This window comes from Nannobrachium achirus (assembly GCF_963921795.1).
Source record: "Nannobrachium achirus genome assembly, chromosome: 17".
NCBI classification, from domain to species: Eukaryota; Metazoa; Chordata; class Actinopteri; order Myctophiformes; family Myctophidae; genus Nannobrachium; species Nannobrachium achirus.
The window spans coordinates 26,020,305-26,044,652 of record NC_137824.1 but is presented as its reverse complement, the minus strand read 5'-3'; the positions used below and the strand labels follow the sequence as shown (position 1 = coordinate 26,044,652).

The 24,348-nt window shown below is 41.1% G+C and overlaps 2 protein-coding genes across 2 annotated transcripts; both read right to left on the bottom strand.

Annotated features, from left to right (window-relative positions):
• Nucleotides 1-1,132: 1,132 nt before the first annotated feature.
• Nucleotides 1,133-8,446, bottom strand: pola2 (polymerase (DNA directed), alpha 2). The gene is made up of 18 exons (XM_080746151.1): nucleotides 8,290-8,446; nucleotides 7,946-8,070; nucleotides 7,668-7,756; nucleotides 7,503-7,566; nucleotides 7,180-7,289; nucleotides 6,812-7,011; nucleotides 6,485-6,573; nucleotides 6,210-6,362; nucleotides 5,409-5,471; nucleotides 5,157-5,208; nucleotides 4,696-4,820; nucleotides 4,516-4,554; nucleotides 3,945-4,018; nucleotides 3,182-3,290; nucleotides 2,569-2,675; nucleotides 2,366-2,422; nucleotides 2,127-2,253; nucleotides 1,133-1,350 (listed from the first exon to the last, which is right to left on the bottom strand). The coding sequence occupies exons 1-18, from the start codon at nucleotides 8,375-8,377 to the stop codon at nucleotides 1,198-1,200; spliced, it is 1,824 nt and encodes a 607-aa protein (XP_080602277.1). The 5' UTR covers nucleotides 8,378-8,446; the 3' UTR covers nucleotides 1,133-1,197.
• A 2,795-nt stretch (nucleotides 8,447-11,241) lies between these two features.
• Nucleotides 11,242-16,992, bottom strand: top6bl (TOP6B like initiator of meiotic double strand breaks; the record flags this gene model as incomplete). The annotated part of the gene is made up of 5 exons (XM_080746640.1): nucleotides 11,242-11,376; nucleotides 11,473-11,588; nucleotides 12,014-12,166; nucleotides 15,389-15,512; nucleotides 16,882-16,992. 5 exons carry the CDS (start codon nucleotides 16,990-16,992, stop codon nucleotides 11,242-11,244), a joined length of 639 nt encoding a protein of 212 aa, XP_080602766.1.
• Nucleotides 16,993-24,348: the final 7,356 nt, after the last annotated feature.

Genomic DNA, 24,348 nt, shown 5'->3' with positions numbered 1-24,348 from the left:
TACTGCCATGTGATGTGATGTCAAATACATTTTTATAAATGTCACCTTCTCAAACTTCACTCACCTTGACTTACCTGTACTTTCAGGGAAAAGGTCCAGAATGGTAGTGACAAACCCAAAGGTACTGTATGTTTACTCTTAAACAATCTTAAAATAAGTTTGTATTGAGTTCGGTCAAGTTTCTCTCTAAACTGTGGAATCATTGAGCCATGTCCAACTTTGTATTTGTATGTTATTTCTTATGTTGCTATGGAACATGTGTCCTTAATTAAGTTTGATTGATTATATTAGTCATCTGATGGATGCCTCCTTTATTTTCCAGTTGTATGTGAAGACTTGGTGAGCTTCTCTGAAGAGCCAAACTCAGAGATAAAGGACACAGACTCTGATGAGTTTGACCACTTCTATGACTAGCAGCAGGTCCCATCGATTTAAAACTTCATTACTAACTACACGTACCCGGTGAGTTATTTGGGGTTGGATGAATCCCAATAAAGATTCAAGAGCAAGACTTTGCATACTAAAAAGTGTAATAGTGTCCTCAGTCCAGACTTATAGAGGAACTGGGATTGTTTTTATTTCATTACCTTTCAAGAGAAATATATTACTGGGGATAATAATATTTGATTGGACTACATTATGCTGCTGGGCATGTCTTTAGGTTGTCCATCACTGGAGTGGGCACTAGAGCTCTCAAATTCTGCCCGAACCCGACCATACCCGAACCCGACATTAGGGTAGGATAGGGCCTAAAATGTATGCTAACTAGTCGTGCCGGGTAGGGCCTCGGGCCGGCCCAGTTAGGGCCCAGCCTTCACCTTCAGGACCGTTGAGAACTCTAGTGGGCACTCTCTTAACAGTCTTGTCCATACAATATTTTAAGCAGATGTCATTTGCAGAGGGAGATAATTTATTGAAAAACAAGGCTGATGTACCCAGCAACTAAGAGGAACTCATCCTCAAAAAAAGCTGCAGCATACAAAGTACACAATATGATCATTTATTTATAGTACAAAAATATGGGTAAATTGGATCTAATGGTTCTGCTGGAGTTTTGTATCACATGCCACTCTATACAGTTTTGTACATTGAACAAATTCTGCTTCAGATTACATGTTTACAGAACCCATCAAGTGTCTAAGGGTCCACATAAGAAAGAGTGATGATAATAATCAAAAATACATTTCTTAGGGTTCATCAAATCTTCACCACCTGGCCTGCTAAGCAGGGGCTGACTCTCTTCCCATCCTCCAACGGGTCGCTGCGCTGTACAAGCAGTCTGCAATAAGTTCCACCCACATGCCCCTTGGTCAGCCGTCCTGGATTGACGCACACACAGCCAATCACATCCTGCGGACACATGAACACATTTTGTTCAAATGTGCATAATGCACAATAATTCAAGACAAAGGATGCAGTGTATACTATTGCACATGTGTGTATATTGAAGTGAACAGAATTCAGGTTGTATTGTCATTATTGCCATTGTAATGTTATGGTCTCAGTTCCAAAGATCTTTCATAAATCCTTGTGCATGGAAACTGTCTTTACAGCCCTGTCTGTATAGAACAACACACTCTTTCACATGCCATTCTATGTAATGTATAGAGTTCTTATAGAGGTTATGCGGCTATGCACATGCATAAAGTGAATGGCAAATCGAGTGGCAAAGTGAGTTTAACGTTGTTAATGCAATCAGGTAGGGTTAGGGCTGTCAAGGTCAGAAAGTAGCTTTTGCCACCCAGTTGGCGTTCCTGCATAACTTCCAGGTACTGTATGATGATGATGTCACGCACATACCCTCTATTAGGTAATTAAGAGAGGAGGAGTTCACCACTGCCTTTTGTATATAGTGAATTTAATCTCAATCTGTTTGTGTTGCCTCAAGTTATCTTAATGTGAAAGTGATGAGTGCCAGGGTCCTAGCTTGACCCTAAAAAAAAAGATCAAGTGTTTTCATGTTTGTGCAATGTGAAGATTACAACATTTGCTAAAACAATTTACAAACGCAATGAATTTCATTTTTGATACATTAGGTAAATTGTTTGCAAACTGTGTAAGATATAGGAAGTAAAGGGTGTTACAGGGGAAGAAAATGGCAAAGCAAATATAAAGCAGCTGGGTACCCTGATGAAGTAGCGTAGCTCAGAGGGAACAATGAGAACGTCGGGGGTGAGGGGCATTTGGCCGTAGCTCTGGAACTTCTCATAGTCCATGTTCATGTCCTCCACGGGAGGGTACAGCGGGTAATAGCTGTACATCCACACATGGTGAAGGGAAAAGAGACGGGGAAGGTGTCAACATGTTCACAGGCTGTAAATGAAACGCTGATTGTGGATTCCGTTTAGATACTTGTTTCTCTCACCTCCTCTGGGTCAACATGTGCCTCAGGATGCGTGAAAATCTGTCAGATCCGGCAGCACTGAAATAGAAAACAATAGCAGCAGTAGCTCGAAATGTTGATCTTATTTCACATTTTTGGTGATATAGTGGTTCACTTCTCTTTAAAACCTTCATGTAAACAAGAATTCTTCTGATACAGCAGTTTAGCATGTGCTCACTGCTCACCAGCTGATCTCTTCTGCACTCATGTGGAACACGATATCGGTGGAGGTTAGGCCAAAGGTCACGCCCTCAATGAGCAGGGTGCAAGGGTCAGGGACCACGGTCACTCGCTGTATAACACAAACATTAACAAGTTGTTACTGATTATGTTCTGACACTGTTTGGACTGATCTATGTAACTAATTAACTAATTTGACTAAATGTCTAAATCTATGTTGGATAACTCAAGCTCCTCCATTTTAAATGTGTAATATAAGGTTTAGTAATTTGTTCAGAAATTAAGAAGGGGAACTGAGGTGTAGAAAGTCTCTGGGAAAAGCATTTACAGTTTGCTTACATTTAAAATTAATCTTATCTAAAAGACAATGTCAAGACAAAAGCCATTACTGAAGTCTTTAAATCACCAAATACAAGTTCATCTTTAACCACTTTCACCTGCCATCGCTGTCATTAAGTGAAGTTTCTGAACTTTTGTCAATTTCAAACATGCTGATAATAACCAATCTACAAGTTCTAGCTAAATCCAATGGTAATTTTATTGCTAATTTCGTGGAAAACAGATGTGAAAGGAACAAAAACAAAGATGTATGATTGAACAGTTGCACGTGTGTCTGACCTCAGCCTGATCTTTGCTGAGGTCTGGCAGTGTGAAGGGTGGTTGTGGGTAGATGAAGTGGTGGTGAATGTCTCTCTGCGAGGGCACAAACACCAGCTGACAGCCAACACTAGAGGAGAGGAGAGGCCTTGGGTTACATAACAGTGCTGCAACATATTTACAGAAATATGCATGCAGCGACTCTCATTTCCAAGCATTGCTGTTTTTATGCGAATTGTGATGCATGCAAACAACCTTTAATACTTCATTCATCAAATGATATGCTGGATGGCACTTAGGGATGGGACGATAAGCGATATATTATCGTTTATCATGATAAAAAACGCTCGTGATAATCGTATCGTGGAGATTTCATTTATCGTGATATCGTCCTCCATCATGCACTGGGATCCATTCACCTTTTATTTGCCGAGCTGCATATCCGGTACCATTTAAATCCTCTATAATTGGTAAAAGGTACTTATATGTACTTGATACAGTCTTGTTCTCACTCTCTATAAAATGTCTTTGCCAAAAAATAGCCATCTACGCGACAAGTTGTGAGCTTGCAGATCGGCTATTTTTTGGCAAATGTTCCGCCCCAGGATAACAGATTTTGATTATCGCAATAATATCGTAAATCGCGATTTCTTTTGTCACAATAATTGTTATGACATTTTCATATTGTACCATCCATAAGGGCACTATGGTTATACACCACAGTTATACATCACAATCAGTGTACACCACAGAAGTTACTGAATGTGCCCAAGAAGAAATGTACCTTTTGGTGCCCTCCACGATGCTTTCCACACACCTGGAGAAAATGGCCTCAAATGTCTCAGTCACCTGAGCTTTCTATTGAGGAAAAAGTGTAGATTGTAAGTAACTGTTGAATATGTATCCATGCACCTCATGTAGCCAGACAATCAGACACCTCCACCTACCAATACATCTCGTGACATCTAAATGCAATTTAATGAATTAAACTGGATGGAAACAATTCAGAGATTTGAAAAAGAACTGCATAGCAGAACCAATGCAGAGGGTGTTCCCTCATATTCAGATGGTGATCTTTTTTTCTCCTTTCTGCCAAAAGCAGAAGGCAAAGGCGTGTTAGCAGCCGTACTTGTTGCTGTTCTATCTTCTCCATTTAATTTAGATGTCACCACCAGATGTTTGGTGGAGTTCTCCGATTGTCTAGCTACGAGAGACATTACATTACCACCGGTAACTTAAACAAAGAAATATAAATGTATTTTAATTTCACTTCAAAAGGAATGGATCTAGATACAATTTATCTCATATATGGCATCTGAGGTAAGGAACACAACAGAGTGGTATGTCTACTCTACCTCAATCTGTTCATGTTTAGAATCCACGAAGGGGCCCAGCTATAGGGGAGAGAAGAAGAGATCAGTAGTTCAGTAACAATATTGGCTTCCAGCCTTCCAATGTCTTAAGAAAGGGTTCATACTCGCAATGATTTTATGTCAGGGAACCAGAGAGCCAGAAAGTATTTGCAAGAGAATCACCAGGAGGCAAACGTCAGGGCGATCTTTGACGATGACATTGATCAGGTCGAGCAGAGGGTCAAAGGTCAGGCTGTCAGAAGGAGTGTATGGTCCACATGCCACCAGCACGCTCAATGGCTCGGGGACTGTGGAAGAGTAAGGAACATTGATACCTAAACCAATACTGGTACTCCCATTTTCCAAAAGAGGAGGTATTGCTTGAACCTTCTAATAAACTGCCTCTCTGTTTTGTTGTTTGTGTACTCTGGGGATTCCATGTATTGTCTTTATGTTGGGCGGTATGTTGTTTAACAAACTGTGCAACAGAGAGATATTCCCTCTGGGACAATAAAGGGGGATTATGATTGTATGTTTACAGATTTGACACAATTGCTTCAATTGCTTCATGTTCAAACTCTGGGGACGTACAGTTACTGTTACAGTGCTGAGTTTAACAATTTTAAGCTTAACATTTTCCTTACCGTGATCCATTTCCTGTTTCACCTCCGTGGCATAAAAAGGAAGAGGGACTCCCTAAAAAGATAGAAGATGAAGCATTCAAAAGATAGGAGATACCACATCAAGCTCCAACCTCCAAACATTATGTCAGGTCCAATATTTAAGTTGGATATTAAATCATCAAGTTAATACCATTTCATCATGGGGTTTCAAGCATTAATGTACAATATATAGTGAGGTGAGCACTTAGCAAGTTTGACAAGTCAAGCACTGACCTCATAGAGCTTAGTAGCAACCAGCTTCTTTCCTGTTGTGTTCATTCCTTCCATCACGACCACCTGGGAAGAGAGGACAGACATGGGAGTTGTAATGCAAGGCAAATGCTGACTTCTATTTAATGACATTTGTGCAACACAGAATCCAATCAAGACTTGAGATTGTGATATGGCATAAGCGTTGTTTTTCTGGTTTTAAAGGCTGTATTTTCTCAACTCACCCGCCTGTTCTAGCTGTTCTCTTATTTGCCTTTACCCACTCAATTAGTTATTATATAGGAATTACTGATGATTGTTTATCAAAAAATCTCAAAGCAACGATAGCCGATTCCCACAATATCAGAGTTTGTCCACATCACCCAGGCAGCAGCCTTTTTCTTGAAACTAGCTGTATCATATGTAGCCAGTGATGAATTGTTAGTCTTTCTCATGTCTCACTCCGCCAGCTGTCTTGTGTGCTTGTTAGGTCGTCCTATACCTAAAACCCATTCACATGAACTGTTGTCAGAGTTCTCGGTCAGACTCTGGGTGACACTCTTTCCCAGGTCTTTGGCATGCTCTTGTTACTCTGGGTGGTCCCATAACCTAATGCACACGAACCTCAGTGCACAGGCAAAGGAGAAAACCACCGCTCATTGTTGGTTCCTACCACTTTACTGTTGATACACCTGTGATCTTTGTGGTGTGAACAAGTGACTGAATGTTTCAAAAATGTATACAATAATAGCCAGAGCAGGAGCATGCATCTACGCTGCATTTTCCATGTCATCAAAAATGTCGGGTGTTCTACACTCTGCTCACCTGACCAGGAAATAAGGAGTATTCTCCGAGCTCTGATAGGTCCACAGGTACTTGCTGACCACCTTGCTCCGGCCCCGCTTCCAAGAGAACAGACTGTTTATTGAGTTTCCCATTGCTGTCACAGCACACATGACCCAGTACAGTTACACTGTCCTAGAGGTGGAGACATGTAGATACAAACACACACAAACGCTGAAATACTGTAGCACTGAGATTTCCAAAATAGGACAACACCACCCTTTTTTAAGCTTCTAACACTAGGATTTCTTCAGTACCTGAGCAGGTAGAGACGCAGGTGAAAACTCCTCTATGTTGAAGTGAGATCTCAGCTCCTCCCCGAGCTCTTCAATCTTCTCAGTCAACACTGGAATTGACAAACATGTAAAACCTTAATAGACTTGTCAGCTTCTCTCTGTCTACTAATACTTTATAGGAAAGGAAATTGCAACATTATGCAATGGTTCTTAAAAAAAAAAAAAAAAAAAACAGTTGGAATACTATACTAAAATTACCCAAAGTTATTCATTCCAAAGAAAGAAAAGAAAAAGAAGAACATATTTGATATACACTAATACAGGCAGCATTTCAGTTTTGGCTCTCACCATTTCTAATGTCGCGGAGCCTCTGGAACATGTATTTGTAGGTGGTTTGCAGCGTATCCTCTGGCCCCTCCAGGAGCCCTACCTGGACCGCTAGTCCCTGGCTCTTCCTCCCAGACCAGCGAGTGCCCTGGACAGCTCCAAACGTTGTCACAACCTCCCCCTTAGCCCCACGCTGGTTGTACTTCTGGGAAGGAGTTGCACTACAGGGGGAGAGTATAACAATATCTTATATACCAATAATATGTACTGTATTCATAAGAACTAACAGCTCAGCACAAACCCAGCCTATACTGTTCTTGGAATGTATGGGACAACCTGTGGTACAGGTGCTGTGATATGCCTAGCTGCTGGCTTTTGTTGCTGTGTACCTGGGAGAGAAGCTGGCAGGGGACAGCAGAAGTCCTGGACTAGCTAACAGAGCTGCACTCCTTTTGGAGTGGGGATTCTCTGGGGTAGTCAGAGGACGTTTCTGAGAACTCTGGATGGAAAAAGTAAAACGATTTGGGAATTAATACAACTTTAAATAGAAAATGAGCTTGTCAGTAGTAGTATTACTTTAATTTAATTTAATTGCTGGCATAGAACTATGATGATGTTTCATTGACTTGACATCCAATTGGCTGTTTCTGAACATTTATTCCAGATGTAATGTTGACTTTTGGTTTCTGATCGAGTCAAACTGAGAGCTCACCTTAGCAGGAGTGGAGTAGGAGTACGAGTCTAGCAGGTTCTCTTCCTCTTCCTCTGCTTTAATTCTGGACAAATTATGTCAGGACATAACATACTTGGCAACATCAGATACAACTTTAAGGAGAATGTCTGTATAGTGAGTGTTTGTGTGCATAGGAAAGGATACAACTCCTGCAATGAGTGGATGTCTCTGGTTCTGTTATGCGTGTCGTCCCTCTTTAAGCTTTGTTTTGCTTTATGCTTCTTGTTTAAAACCTGTGCAAAAACAATGTGTCAAAAATAACAAAAGAAATACAACAGATATAACATAGCTAAAATGAAATGCAACAGAGGATAACTTTATTTTTGAGTGAATCAATTGAGTCTACTTGAGACTAAGTCCAGCATATTATTTTAAGTACAAGAACATGGTATTCACACAGAAACAATGTCTGATTATCTTACCTCATGTTCAAATTGTTCCAGGTTGTCTATGTTGAGCCTGAGTCCGCTCTTGGTGGTGCTGAAAGCCACCCATTCTGGTACAATGTCTTCTGCCTGCAGTCTGTTACAAATACACTGCTCCACCACTGCATGAAGAGAGTAAGAAAGAACATAAATGGAGGCAATATTAGCAATTCACAATAATCTGATTATTGTGAATCTATATATAGAACACTGCTGACAAAACAATCAATATCAACCATATCACAAATGTGTAAATATATACCATTGTCTGGAAATGACTAAAACTAGAAAAGAACATTTTTATTAACAGGTTAATAATTAATAAAAACCCATTTACTTACGCTTATCCAGAACAGACTCATCGTCGCATGCTATGTCGAATACGTCCAGTTCTGTCTTTAGAGCTTCTAATGTGACCGATGACGCCATTGCTTCATTAAGTATTATTTTGATTAGTAAGCTGGTATGTCTTAAATGTCAGTCCAAACAGCAGCTGAATGGCAGACAGCAGTAAAGATCAATGTTGTGATGGTCCTGCTAGTTTAGCTCGTCTCTCCTTCCCGTCATAACAAACAAAGCCAACAACGCAATTCCCTTACAAATGCAACGATCCTCAATCACTGGAAAATGCTAATGGGAAGTGGCCTGAGCGCAGGCAAGAACGCTTAAAATCTGCTTAATATCTGAATGAATTTACTGTCACTGTACGTTCTATTTTGCCGCGGGAAAAAAGTGCTCCCGTCGTTACTTGGCGGCCGGAATTTGCGTCACAGACAAAACAAGACACTTCCTTTAGTTTTTTTTCACGGCGACTGCCAATCTGCGTTGGGTGCATTATCGCCACCTACTGCTCAGGAGGCTGTACCAGCCAGGATTTCTGCATTTACTGACCTACTGTTAGGCTACCGTTGTTTTTACAAATCAGAAATGAGGATTTGGAATGTATTGTAACATAAATTGAACTCTATGGAACTAGTTCCCAAACACTGGGTCGGGACCAATTTTTATGGGTCCCTTATTTTTCTGTTTCCTATATTTAGTTTTGAATTATTTAAAAACATTTTCAAAAAACATTCCCAAAAAGCAAACATTTTCATGATAAAAAAATGCAATGATTATTTTAAGCAATTTCATGAATAAATAAAATAAATCATTAAATTATAAATCAAATGTTTAAGAAGTAGTGAAAATAGCCGATCTACAAGCTCACAACGCAAAGCATGTGTTATGAGCTTGTAGATCTGCTATTTTCACTTGTTTGGGTCCCGGGCAAATGTCTAATTTCTTCTTTGGGTCACGGGCTAAAAAGTTGGTTGTAGAAGATAAATGAGGTATTTATAATTACATTGATAATAATTCTAGCAAGATTCCATATACATAAATCTAAATTTAGTCATTCTAAGCCATCATTTATCATATTTGAGATTGAAGCCAGGCAGTACATTAAAACAGTACATGTGACTAAAAAAATAAGGCTGAAAAAACAATTATTTTTAATGTTTCATGTTGTTAGATTGATGTATTGATAACTTGTCGTTTGTGTTGTTCTGTACTGTACTGTCTTGATTATGAATAAAGATTTCTTAAAATTTACCATTTAAAAACGAATCGACGTTTTTGTGTTTTTGTAAATCTATGCATTATTTTACATCTAACCCAGGGTTGTCCCTCTTTATGTTGCAACCTTATAACCTGACTTTCGCCAGATGGTTTGCAGCATTGCGTATGCCTGCATAACGCTCTGCTTCTACCATCTGGGCTCGGTCCAGCACAACCGATGTAAGGGGCGGGCCATTTTTTAAAATTCTAAAGCAGGTGATTGGATATGGCCGTGCCAACTCCAACCACTCATATTGGCCTGTCTGCATGGGTTGCACCCAGAATCCGCCTCCTGGGTTTCCACGTGGTCTGCAATCAGACTCTATTGGCTCAGAGCCGCTCAGAGCCCGCCCATAGCAGCCGCTGATTGGTCCGGCCCGGGACTTTACGAGTGTTATCAACTGTGCTGGAGCGAGCCCAGATGGTAAAGCAATGCATAAGCAATGCTGCCACCATCTGGCGAAAGTCAGGTTAGCAACCTTAGAGGTGGTCATAACAATACATAGAAAATGCTAGTGTACATTTTGCTATCCTTATTCCTGTTCATGACATCTTGACAGCACAGCCATCACTAACAATACTGCTCTATTGTATATATTTGTAATATTGTATATTCGGTCTATCACGTGTCGTACACCAACTCACCAAACTGGCCTTGAGCATAATAATATGCATAGTCTGCATACCAATTTGTTTATCTGAATCTGGACAAACTGGTTTCCACATTACACAGAAGCCAAGCCAGAGCCTATAGTGTCAAATGTTTATACCCTGTTCTGAACTGTATTCTCAACTTTTCCCAAGGACAAAATAAAATAATAAATAAATAAACCTAAATTAAGTTCTCTGATATGCCATGACCATGTGAACCCTGATACTTATGTGATACTATAGCCCACAGTTAAACAAATATATATATTCAACTTATCTTACATTACTGTAGGATTTATGTCTGTTAAACAGCAATTAACTAATAATAATGACATTCCCTGTAATGCATCAAAATATTTATTTTCAAAAAGGAATTGCCTCCATCGCATTCACTGTAAAACACGTTCAAAATAAATAACTGATGATTTGGAGATACAGGGATTCTTAGGTTTCCCTCCTGGCTGGACCGCTGTTATCAGGTGGTGTGTCCATCTGTTGAAGTAATAAAATAGTAAAATGAATAGTAAAATGCTATGGATAAACATAAAGCTCATATGTGTCCAGAGTTGGGGAACTGATACTGGATGACCGTCATCCCAGATCAGCAATAGGCTGTTCCACTCACCTGTGCCAAGTAGCACTTTCCCTTGGGGCCACGTTTAGTTGATATTACTTTCCTCAGTCTTTCATGCAGTGATGTCGATAACTCATGAGTGTCATGAACCTGGGAGCAGATATGTCACACCTATTCACTCTTAAACACACGTATCTAACTACTGGTTATGTGTGGTGATGTTCCTGACTTTTCAATGATCTATTCCCCAAAGTCTATACGAGTAAAACTACTTATTCTGCGATTTGTTTCAATTGTGTCAAAATGTGCTTCTATTCAAAGCAAAAACTGCTGAATGGTAATAGATTATCAGAGTATGACTCTATTAATTACTTTTAACATAGCTGCCCTATTTTGGGCATGTAATTATTCACAAAGTGTGAGGAAAATTTAAAAGGAATAACAGAATTTCACACTTAATATCTATGCATTATGCTGCAAGGTCCATACGAACCCCCATGCTCTCCAGACAGGCACTCCTGAAGTCCACATTACTGCTGCTTCTCACAATAGAGCTGACAGAACCCACAATCACCTCAAGAGCTGAGCACAGCTTCTTTTGGGCCTGACACATCATATAGTAAAAACACAAATATGTCTAAGGTACATTATATACAAGGCAATATTGATCACATATTAATGAGTCTCTGATGTGGCTTACCTTGTGTCTCTGGACTTTAAGTGTATTCTTCAGCTGTGTCTGCAGTGCTGTCGTTATTGCCTGTTTGTTGTGACTCAGAATATCCTCCAGGTGTCGCTCTAACAGCTCCTCTGTGACTGCAGGAGGGTCACAATGTTACCATAGTTCCTGAATAAGATGGGTACTGAGGACAGGCTGCACATTCTGTGTTCTGCTGAGATCATTGCTACATTGAAAATCAAATAAGTTAAATGATTTTATGGTACAAAAAGGCTATGCTATGCACTTCCAGGGTATCGACATATATGTTTCAGTTTTAAATAGTTGCGGGCTCTACTTTTTCATCAGGATTTCATAATCCAATGTTCTGTTGTTGTTTTTTGGTTTAATAAGAAGTGAAAACCAACCAACTACTATACATAATGGCTTATAATTTGTTCTTGGAAAAACATACAGTACAAAACAATATATCCTATATGGTTCCTTAAAATAGCCTAAAGCATGAAATCATGAGTGAGTATGCAGGCTATGAGTTCAAGCTATATCCAGCTGTGTCTCTCACCCATAACATCAGAGAGCTGAATGGTGGAAGGGTCACTGTGTTGCAGGAATAGAAACAGCGTGAGACTCTGCTCTATAGTGGCATTGCTCCATTCTGTCTCCAGCTGTTCGCCGCTTTCATACTCCACGCTGTATACAGTGCTGTGCACAAGGTCTACATAGGACACATTACATACATATTACTTTTTCAAAGTAGAGAAGAAAATACGAGTCCAGTATGAAAGCATCTTGTTTCGAGAGTAAGTAAACTTAAAGGCATGTTGGTAAATACTGAATTTGTGCAATACTTTGTTGATAAAGTCTTTGATATGTTGTAATTACCATTTATTTTGCATAACCCTAACCCATTTTACAATGTCAGTTGTGTAGCTAGCTGTATACCAAACATAAACCCCAAACTGCAAATGGTCTTACTCTGAGTCATTTGTCTTAGTCTTTGACAAGTTGGTCAAAGTTGTCAACACAACAAGCAAGAGGAGGCACATAATGTTTGAGACTTGTCTACAGTACATGACTGTACATGGCTGAGTCAATTGCCTTCGTAAGTGGATTTCTTATAACTAAAACTAAATCTTATTTTTTAATCAATAAAAAGTTAAAAAACGAAACTGAAATTTTGCAAAAACGATAGTAAATAAGAGGCCTACAAAACAGATGCATTACTGTGTAATGAAAACATCACATTGACAACTAGAAGCAGTGCTCTTCCGAGCACAGGTCTCCACCAGGCCAGGCGTCCTGGTGGTGTTATAATAAATAGGCCAATGTAAAAAGGGTGGCATGTGTTCTTCGCCAACCTTTCATGGCAGTCGGACGCTGCATGCATGATTTGAGGCATTGTGTTCCAAAAATGTGTTTTGCTAAAGTCTACCTGCTGGTGGCGCTATAACAGGCCAATGTGAAAAAGGTAGCATTTGTTCCTTGACCTAGTGGGAATATGTGTGGCAAATTTCACGGTAATCACAAGCTGTGTTGATGATTTGAGGCATTTTGTTCAAAACGGCCCAATCCTACAAACTTTGGAAGCCAATCTTAGCCAATGAAGATGGAATATGGAAAATCAGATCTGTGTCGATGACATGCCTGAAGAGATACTGTCTACCGATATGCGTGATTTTTGGACAAAATCTGTAGGAGTACTGTCAAAAAATGTGTTTGTCAAAAAACAGCCTCATGGTGGCGCTATAAAAGGCTGATGTGAAAAATGCAGGGAAGGGGTTTTTCCTTGGCCTCTAGGGAGTGCGCTTACAAAGTTTGAAAATGATCGGTGGAGTTATAGGTAAAACCACAAATCGGCCTGTTATAGCGCCACCATGAGGCTGATTTATAAAAAGTGGCATTTCTTCCTCTGCCTAGTGGGAATGTGTATGTGCGCGATTTCATGATAATTGCACATTGCGTTTGTGATTTGAGGCATTTTGTTCAAAACGGCACAATCCTACAAACTTTGGAAGCGAATCTTGGCCAATCATGGAATATGCAAAATCAGACAGATCTGTGTCTATCACATGACTGTCGAAATACTGCCTACCGATTTGTAGGCTTTTTGGACAAAATCTGTAAGAGTAGTGTACAGAAATGTGTTTTGCAAACATCTGCTTCATGGTGGCGCTAGAACAGGCCCATTTGAGAATGGTCAGAGGTTCTGAATTGGCATCCAGGGAGTGTGTGTGCTCATTTTGGCAGCGACCGGGCCAACAGCGACTGAGATTAGGTGGTAACAAACTGCGAGGACGCACGGACGCACGGAGGCGAAAACATACTCTTCCCCCATGCCTTCGGCTGGTGGAGACAACAAAATAGTTATTAACTGCAGCTTCTAAAATCTTTAAACTTCAGCTCAGCAGGATACAATATGAGGTCATCATCACTAGCCTGATAATCAGACTGAAGCTGCGTGGAGCTTCAAGAGAGTGGGTGGGGTGTATGAGCTAGATCCAGGCTACATCATTACATCATCAACATTCAAAACAATAAGTAAATACTGATGTGAATTTTGGTAGCTATTTGCTTTAAATGATTGTTTCTTGGCAGCAACAACAGTATTTATGCCTCCGTCCGTAGCAGATAGCAGAGTGACCGTCCCATTAGCACTTTCAGATGCATTACTGTGTAATGAAAACATCACATTGACAACTAGAAGCAGTGCTCTTCCGAGCACAGGTCTCCACCAGGCCAGGTGTCCTGGTGGTGTTATAATAGGCCAATGTAAAAAGCGTGGCATGTGTTCTTCGCCAATCTTAGACCTTTCATGGATGATATGAGGCATTGTGTTCCAAAAATGTGTTTTGCTAAAGTCTACCTGCTGGTGGCGCTATAACAGGCCAATGAGAAAAAGGTAGCATTTGTTCCTTGACCTAGTGGGAATATGTGTGGCAAATCTCACACTAATCGCAAGCTGCGTTGATGATTTGAGGCATTTTATTCAAAAACGGAGCAATCCTGCAAACTTTGGAAGCCAATATTAGCCAATTAGGATGGAATATGAAATATCAGATGGATCGGACTTGATCACATGACTATAGAGATACTGTGTACTGATTTGCATGATTCTTGGATAAAATCTCAAGGAATAATAGGAAAAATTGTGTTTTACATAAGTCGGCCTCCTGGTGGCCGACTTATGTAAAGGCTGATGTGAAAAATGCAGGGAAAGGCTTTTTCCTTGGCCTCTAAGGAGTGCGCTTACAAAGTTTGAAACTGATCGGTGGAGTTATAGGTAAAACCACAAATCGGCCTGTTATAGCGTCACCATGAGGCTGATTTAAAAAAAATTAAGTGGCATTTCTTCCTCGGCCAAGTGGGAATGTGTGTGTGCGCGATTTCATGATAATTGCACTTTGCGTTTGTGATTTGAGGCATTTTGTTCAAAACAGCTCAATCCTACAAACTTCGGAAGCCAATCTTAGCCAATCATATGGAATATGCAAAATCGGACAGATCCATGTCGATCACATGACTGTCGAGATACTGCCTACCGATTTGTAGGATTTTTGGCCAAAATCTGTAAGAGCAGTGTACAGAAATGTGTTTTGCGAACATCAGCCTCATGGTGGCCCTAGAACAGGCCCATTTGAAAAATGTGGGTCAGAGGTTCTGAATTGGCATCCAGGGAGTGTGTGTGCTCATTTTGGCAGGGACCGGGCCAACGGCGACTGAGATTAGGTGGTAACAAACTGCGAGGACGCACAGAGACAAAAACATACTCTCCCCCAATGCCTTCGGCTGGTGGAGACAATAACCATAACTTACCTGATTATATTATACTGTATTGTGTCAGCCACCTGACTCACGAGGCAGAACACAATACACTGTAGGTCCAGCAGGGCTTTCAACAATCAAAACCATTCCTATGCACGTGAAGGTGGAGGTTTACCTGTGGAGGTGGAGCAGTGGATGCCACTCAATCCCAAGTCCTGACAGTCAAGACTAGCGGGCAGGTCATTGAGGAAAGCTGAGGGACCTAGGATTGGCAAGTTACTGGGGCTGTACACCAATACCTGGCCACATATACAATCAAGGAAGAGAATATCTATATGCGAGTACATCTGTCAATATACAGTGTACATATTATATGATTTATGTCCATCTCATATAGTAATATAAAAGGTAAACGCAAGGGTCTTCAACAGGGGGTCTGGGACCCCTAGGGGGTCCTCAGAGTTACTACAGGGGGTCCTCCAAATCTTTGTGTGAGAGAAACGTTTTTCTCCTTTTTTTATATTACCCACTTGAACCCTAGTGTCCATATTCTGAGAACTTTTGCCAAAAATAGCAGATCTACAAGCTCACAACGCCTCGGGCGTTGTGAGCTTGTAGATCGGCTATTTTCGGCAAAGACGTTTGGTGTAGAGGGGAAAAAGAGCAGACTAAGGCCACATTCTCACATATAATTTGGTATAGTCGGTGCGAATGGGAGGGGTGAAGTTGCAACATTCTTGCATATTTAATTGATGTGTATGTGCTCACACTGGGAGGGGTGAAGTTGCAACATTCTTGCATATTTAATTGACGCGTATGTGCACACACTTGCAGCAAGGAACCGCATTCTAGACCACATCTGTCCACAGGACATCTATCCAAGCTGCGTAATAATGCCTCCTCCATCTCTCTGTGTTTATTAATTCTTCAAGTTCAACCCACAATGTAACCGCAGGACCCCCGGGCCTAAAGGATATACAATAGTGAGTCCAGTGACACTTTCCTTTTCTGACGGTGAGCAACTCCTCACAAAATAAACTATGCACGATCGAGGGAGCGGTGATAAGAAATGAAATCATTGAGGGGACGGCACGGGTCGTAGTTCGTAGGCTAATGGTCAGAAATCTAATGGGAGCGGACGTTCGTGAGGGGGATTTAACCTATTATACAGTATATATAACTATGGATGTAACCCGCACATGGCTCGGATCCAGCCTGGATAAACCACAATGTTTCATTGCCTGTATTTGAGGTGGATGCATTCACACCAACAGTGAATCGCATGCTGTATTGTATCGAAACAACCGTTTTTGGGGGGATTTGTTTCTTTGATTCGCAAAAGAATACGGATGTGTCTTCACACATGCCCAAACGATGCACATTTTCCGACAATACGCTACAGGATTCGTTTTAATCGCAATAAAACGTGCCTGTGTGAATGTGGCCTACTGTAAGTACAGAGTGAAATGTCAAGTTATGTATTGACGATTCAAGTGGTTAAATACGTATCTTAAATGACATTATCCAAAATACACTGGTGATTGTGCTGTCAAACAATGAAACTATATGGAATCTATTATAAGGTTGTGGAGGCCCCCTGCTTCATCTCTCTCTCAACTAAGGGGTCCTTGGCCTGAAAACGTTGAAGACCACTGAGGTAAAGGATATTTGTATGTGTGTGAGGCGAGTTGCCAGGTTGGGGTATGGCAGCACACAGGGGCTGATTATGCTGAGTGGCTGGAGGCTGAGCTCTCCAATCTCATACAGGCCTCTGTCCATGGCATCAGGGGGGAGAGTGATTGGCAACCTGGCTCCAAGTTCAGGGTGCCCTCCCTGACACCAGACTCCTTCTCCAATGCATGCTGGAGGCCTACAAACAACCTGGCAGGAATCAGTTCAAGAGGCACCCTGATGGCTCAACCACTTATTGTGCATACTGATGACACTGTAGCCAGGTTTGAATTTGGCTCAAAATCTGTGCCACGTCATTCGCTCCTGTCTTTCTCCACTGTGTTGTCTAATAACACAGGAATAGGCAAACATCCTGTTTTGGTATTTCACATTCTGGAATAAATAAAGGGACAAAATACGCGCGCACACACACAGCTACTCACTGTGCACTGCAGGTGACATCCAAGATCATTGCTGACTGGTCATTCAACATAACTTTGCTCTGTATTTTCCCACTGCAGGCACACATGGAAAACATGGCAAAATATTTAACAAAGGACAATAATGCTGTAAGCGAGGAAGGCAGCGTGCATACTAAAATGTTGGATATCTCGCCTGCTAATAAAATAAGACTTTGTCACTTAAGCTACAAGTGTGTTAATACTTTGATCTTCTCTCTAGTAATCGGTTTGGTGGAGAGTCACCTTAAAGAACCCTACCACAGCTGCGTCTCTCTGGCGGCGAGTTGAATATTTTACATCTATGCCAGCCATTTTCCATTTATTGAATGGGTCCTACAGTACATGTATCTATATTTTTAGACTGGTGAGAACCTCTATTGTGTTTTGTTGTTGCTAAATCCTAATTGGGGACAAGAAAGGCATACCTAAATATTCGTTCATATTTCTCCTCATCCGAGTTCAGTTTGAGGTGGATATTCACCTGTGAAAAGATGAGAAGAGGCAACTTTCAGTTGACAATCTCTTGGGTGTAATATTTTTAGCTAATGATGGATGACCAACTAAAATGAGTCCTTCCTCACCCCTGCGTTTACCAGACTAAGTCCATGTAAGAAATAATCTACACGCAAACGCCACCCTGGACTCAACAGTGTACCCACTCTGGCCTAGGGATACAGAGAGGGAAAAGGGTAATTTACAGACACAGGCTGATCATACCCGACCCCACCCCATCATTATATGCAAGATTTTCAATTGGTTCCACCCACATTACAGTAATTCCAATTTCATTTAGGTCAAATTAAGTTCAATCCTATTCCTATTCTCTTATACAAATACTGTATATAAAATGTGAAAACATAAAATCGGTATTATTTGGTATAAATAAGGGAAATTATACTAAATTATGCAAAATACTACTTCCAAGTGGTCACCTGAAGGGAAAGCAGGATGTGGGGGGGACCATACATCTCAGTGAAGCCACGCAGTTCCTGAATGTCAGGCTCAGAGCATGGGACAGCAGTAGGAAACAGTCTCTGATATAATTCTGTTTGGACCAACACAGGCAGAGGCCAAGTAGAGTCAGTGAACCTAAATGTGTGTGTGTGTGTGTGTGTGTGTGTGTGTGTGTGTGTGTGTGTGTGTGTGTGTGTGTGTGTGTGTGTGTGTGTGTGTGTGTGTGTACCTGCTTGGACTTCATCCAATTTTATATCTGCAAACCATGGACCTCCAGCTGCAACTGTAAACACAGTCAAAGATGATGACAGGGAAGTGTACACATTTTGAGCTTCGGAAAGTCTTGTTTTTCTTGTAATGAAATAAATTAAATCTGACAATATGGCCAAAAACTGTGGAACGAGCAGGTCCTGTGCTGTCTTTAAGACACAGTTGGAAATAGACGGCAATCTTGGCCATGTATGGCCTACTTTTGTGCCAGCAGGGACCGCCCTGTCATTTATATCTGGTTCTAATTGTTGATGTCACCAAGAATGCTGGTCTTGACCTGTGTTTTTTCAAGGGTTTTCCCATTGGATGAGGTAAACATGCGTTTCAAGAATGCTGGTCCCTCATTGGCTGTTGATGGTGACGTCACTAAGAATGCTGGTCCCTGATTGGCTACGCAGACATTTACGCAAACAGACACACCACATAATCACCGAACGCAGTAGGCTACTTGCGCACTCTGCTGGCACAAGTCATTATTTCAGACTATAAGCTGAGGTCGTCATTAGAGGTATATGGTTGGTTGCGACCGTAGGTCGCATTTACTACCAAAACCTCCACCGGCTATCCGTCCGTCCGTCCGTCAGTGAGTCACACGTCACACTTTTGCCCTGCTCATATCTCCACAACCGTTGCCCCCATCCATGCCACATTTTGCACACACACTCCTTACCCAGGGTTGTCAACATTGGACTGTCAGAATCCAGGAGATTTATTTTTGGGGGGTGCGCGGAACTCCCCAACCGGGGTCTGGGGGGTCCTCTCCCCAAAACTTATGAATAGATATATTTTCCTGTGTTCTGTTGAATTTTGTGCATGTTTGATACATTTATCAGGCTTACTTTACTAGCATGTGTACAATTTCAGCCTAATGCCAAATGTAGGAGTACAGATCTGATGACAGAAGCAAAAGGACATCTTTAATAATGATTTCTCATCTTTAAGTCATTACTTAAGTGAATATCTGTATGATCTTTCTTGCATGTATTGCCCCCACCCCTAAAGCGGGGGGTCTGGGGGTCCTCCCCCATAAAAATTTTAACAAAGTAGATGTAATTTCCTGTGTTCTGGTGAATTTTGGGAGTTTGATACAAAATCCAGGAGAAATCCAGGAGATATGCCAATCCAGGAGACTCCCAGGAGAGGGGTTCAAAATCCAGGAGACTCCTGGGAGATCCAGGAGAGTTGACAAGCCTGCTCCTTACCTGCCAAACTACAACCTCCAAGGACCCCCGGAGCTCCAGGGACCCCCAGGTCCCTGGGGGACCCCCAAGTGTAAAAAATGACCAAATGTGCAAAAATGACCAAATGACCACCCCAACGGGCCTGCTCACGGGGAATTCCCGGGGACCACCCACTCCTGGTGCTCCAGAACGGATGCAAAAGTGGTGACGCCCCCAGTGGAGGACCCCCTCCACTGCAGCTCACATAAAATGCCGTAACTCGGGCTAGGAGCGTCAGGGAGAGCCGGGGCCGGTACCTATTCGTCCGCCAAGGCAACGCGGAGACCCCACCCCTCATTTCTCACATGGCCCTCTTCTAGCGCCACCTTCAGGCCGATTTTTAAAACACATTTTTGGACACTGCTCCTACAGTTTTTGCCCTAAAATCACGCAAATCGCTACACAGTATGTCTACACTCATCCCATCAACATGAATCTGTCCCATATAGCGCCACCTTCAGGCCGATTTTTAAAAACACATTTTTGGACACTGCTCCTACAGATTTTGCCCTAAAATCACGAAAATCACTACACAGCATGTCTACACTCATGTCATCAACATGGATCAGGAAGATTTTGGAAAAACAAATTTTTGCCCTATTTGTGGAGATAAACGGTCGCTTATCTCCCGATTAGGGAGTCTTACTGGTGATATAGGTTTGTTTACCAGTACAGCGGTGGTTGTCAGCTGTAGACCACAACAGTACCAACAGCCCTCCTGCTGCTGAGGAAGGATGACCTGGCACTTGCACATCTCTCTGCTTTCTTAACAGCATCAGCCATTGTAGAGCCTAGTGGCAAAAAGAAAAAAAGAAAAACTAACCATAATTAAATTGACAAGAAAAGAGGATTCTGATAATGCTGGACTGCCAACATTGACATGCTACAGTACTAAGCAACTTCATATTGTAGGCCTATTATCTAATTTGCTTGATTTCTTTCCTCATGACAGGCTATTAGGTCTTCAGGAAGAGAGAGGCGCACTCGTCAGCAAAGTGGTTCATATAAACATTCGTCTAGGCGTAGGGTGCACGGCTCAGGCAAACATTGAACTTGGAGCAAGGACGCCAGCAGCCCAGCACTCACTTTAGAATGAATTCTTCTTATTTCCCCCAGCAGGCGCCAATAGGCCTACATGTGGACGTTTCGGCCCGACAGGCCTTCCTCAGCGTGTAAACTGGTTTATTGGTTTACACGCTGAGGAAGGCCAGTCGGGCCGAATACTATACATTGTTAGCTTATTATAAGTTGTTTCCTGGCTGCAACACGTTGATTTTTGACAGGTTCTAGCTTATACATGTTCTCTTTCAAATATCTTTATATTAGGGGCTAATTGCTCCTATAATTAACAAAGGAAGTCGTAAACCTTGCCTTTTGTATTTCTCTCAGCATCTTCAGGCCAGGGTCGATCGTTCTGTGTGATGAGTTGACTGAGGCTCAGACAGCTGGTTGGTTCCTGACCTGAACTTGCTGCTTCGCGCTTTTTTTGCCCCTCCAAGAATTGCTTTAAAGTATGCAAAGGGAGGGTAGTGTCTGGGAGAGGAAATTGGGAGGGAGAGGGGTCCAAATTAATGTAGTCCACTTGAAGTGGAAGAAAGAAGTTTCCAGGTCCTGCGTCTTGGCCTCCAAAGGACGCTGAAGGTGTATTCCTGGTGCCTCTGAAGATGTAGTGGGCATCGATGTTATGTATGCATGCTTCATAGTACGATGGTGTCGCTTGCTGTTCCTTGTTTCAGGGTGCAGCAGCTGCAGCCAATCAATCATAAGGGGTTGACAGTGGTGGAAAAAAGTACTCCAATGTTTTACCACAATATAAAAATACTTTGTTACAAGTAATAGGCCTGTGTTGAAAATGTTACTTGAGTAAAAGTACAAAAGTATTGGCATCAAAATATAGGCCTACTTTTGATAGGCCTACCAAAAGGGAAAGTACCAAAAGTAAAAGTACTAAAATGTTTGGAAATAGCAGATCTACATTAAGCTCACTAAGCTTGTAGATCGGCTATTTTCAAATAGCCTATAGGTATAAAATAGGAATTAAGTAGGCCTAGTTAATGTAATTTTATAATATAATAATTTATATCTGCAAAGTAACTAGTAACTAAGTGGAAATAGTTTGTAGTGGAGTAAAAGTAGCCTACAATATTTGCCTCTGAGATGGAGTGGTAAAAGTGCTGAAATTTGGAATAGGCCTACTCCAGTATAGTAAAAGTACCTCACAATTGTACTCAAGTACAGTACTTGAGTAAATGTACTTAGTTGCTTTCCACCACTGAAAGCATTGATTTTTCAGAATGCTTAGCATAAATATTGTATGGAATCATACATTTCCTTGTTGGAATTAGCCTAATGGTAGCCTCGGGAACCCAGGCAGCCTAATGGTAGTCTATCCAAAGTTCCAAACAACATCATGTAGGCCCTTAACCCAAACAAATCGTCACATAAAATCAGTCTGCATTGACAGCCACATGTGCACGACCATGTCAATGCACTCAATGGTGTGCTTCAATGTTTCTAGGCCTGCTTGCAGCCTACTTGACGTTCCGTGTCTCAATAAATTGAGTAAAAAGGACCCCCAATGTAAACAAACCATAGTGCTTTCATGGGTTTAAATCCTATTAGTACTAGACCTTGTATCTGAACTGTACTGTCATGTGCTTTTCCTATGCAAACTGCTAATAAAGTATTCAATCGATCAATCTACTCTAGAGAGGCCTACATGCAGGGCCGGTTCTAGGATTCTGGTGGCCCTAAGCTAGATTTATTTTGGTGGCCCTCCAAAACCAGGGATGAAAGTGGCTTGAAGTTCTTGCCAGAACTCCCGGAGATGAAAATCAGGGACACCTCTTGGCCGCGGCTGTATACAAATCAAGAAATATGAAGATGAATGATAGTGATCCACAGATAAGCCCTAATCATTTTGATAGCTTAATCCAGTGTTTCTCAAATGGGGGTACGTGTACCCCTAGGGGTACGCGAAGGTACTGAAGGGGGTACTCAAGAAAATTTACCCCAAAAAGAAGAATAGAGGTATTAATCATGCTAATATTGTTCATAGTTAAATAATTGACTACAATTGAATGAGGAGAGTAAAAAACATGTACTGTTATCTTTAAGTTTTAACCCCAGCATCCCTATTCAGGGTTCACCAAAATGAATAAATAAAAAAAAAAACGCGTCATAACGTTGGGATGCGTTGTTGTGAGCTTGTAGATCTGCTATTTTTGGTGAAAAGAGTTGGTGAAGAGAGTTGGGGTAGATCAGGGGAAGGCAAACTTTATGATCAAAAGAGGATTTTTTTTGCCAAAAACGTATTAAAAATATGTTTGGAGCCACAAAAAGATGTTTGCTTTATATATTAATTTGTGCTTTTTCTGGTCTTCCAATATAACTTTTTTACTGTTAATTATTTGTATTGTTTGCTAACTTCTCAAAGCAGATCAAGTACACCAATAAGCCAGCATGCGTTGGTGGTGAAAGCAAACAACATATCCAAGCATTCATATATTCTTTATTTTCCTTCAATAATTAGTTTCTTATTTTTATCTGGTCTCTAGGCAACAACTGTTTTGTGAGAATGTTAGATCAGTGTTTCTCAAATGGGGTACGCGAAGCTACTACTCAAGAAAATTACCCCAAAAAGAAGAATAGAGGTATTAATCATGCTAATATTGTTCATAGTTAAATAATTGACTACAATTGAATGAGGAGGGTAAAAAAACATGTACTGTTATCTTTAATGATGACACATGGAGAAACTTGATATGAGCCTGAGTTGCTAACCCAAATTACATGGTACCAGGCAACTGGGATGGCTTTTAAAGTTGAAGTTATTGACATGAAATTGATTTTATATTCTTTGGATGGGGTGCTTAATATTATATAGCGTCATATACCACTATTTATGTATAGTATAATTGCAGTTTTATAAGTTTTATTTTGTTGCCGGGTAAAGGGGGTACTTGAATTCAGAAATCAGGGAAAGGGGGTACTCAAGCCAAAAAAGATTGAGAAACACTGGCTTAATCTGTTAAAAAGCCTGTCAAAAGAACCTAAAGTAGCAAGTTCACACTTTTGAGTGTTACTTGTCATGGCAGTACAGCTTGCTATCCCAAGTGTAAAGGGCCCCTGTGTTGTCAGCCCAGTACATCTAGTTCGTTGTATACTACACTAAGTACAGTATTTTCTGGACTATAAGGCGCACCTGACTATAAGGCGCACTGTCAATGAATGGTCTATTTTCAAACTGTTTTCATATATAAGGCGCACCTGACTATAAGGCGCACATAATAGACGCTATACCGTTGCGTTAAGCATCAAACAGATGGAGCTGTGCTAAAGGGAATGTCAATGTCAATGAATGATCCATATATAAGGCGCACTGGACTATAAGGCGCACTGTAGTTTTTTGATAAAATTAAAGGCTTTTAAGTGCGCCTTATAGTCCGGAAAATACGGGTATTCTTGTTTGTAGTAGTTGATGTTCAGTGGTGCCATGTCTTCACATAATAATTTAATAAGTAGGGAACCACAAAGTTGGACATTATCCAATAAGGATA

Bases quoted from the DNA above. Each gene is read 5' to 3' on its own strand.
- pola2 (XM_080746151.1), bottom strand. From the start codon at position 8,377: ATGGCGTCATCGGTCACATTAGAAGCTCTAAAGACAGAACTGGACGTA. The intron at 7,757-7,945 runs GTAAGATAATCA...GTTTTTGCACAG, and splicing joins TGGAACAATTTGAACATGAG to GTTTTAAACAAGAAGCATAA. The intron at 5,209-5,408 runs GTCAGTGCTTGA...CTATCTTTTTAG, and splicing joins TTGCTACTAAGCTCTATGAG to GGAGTCCCTCTTCCTTTTTA.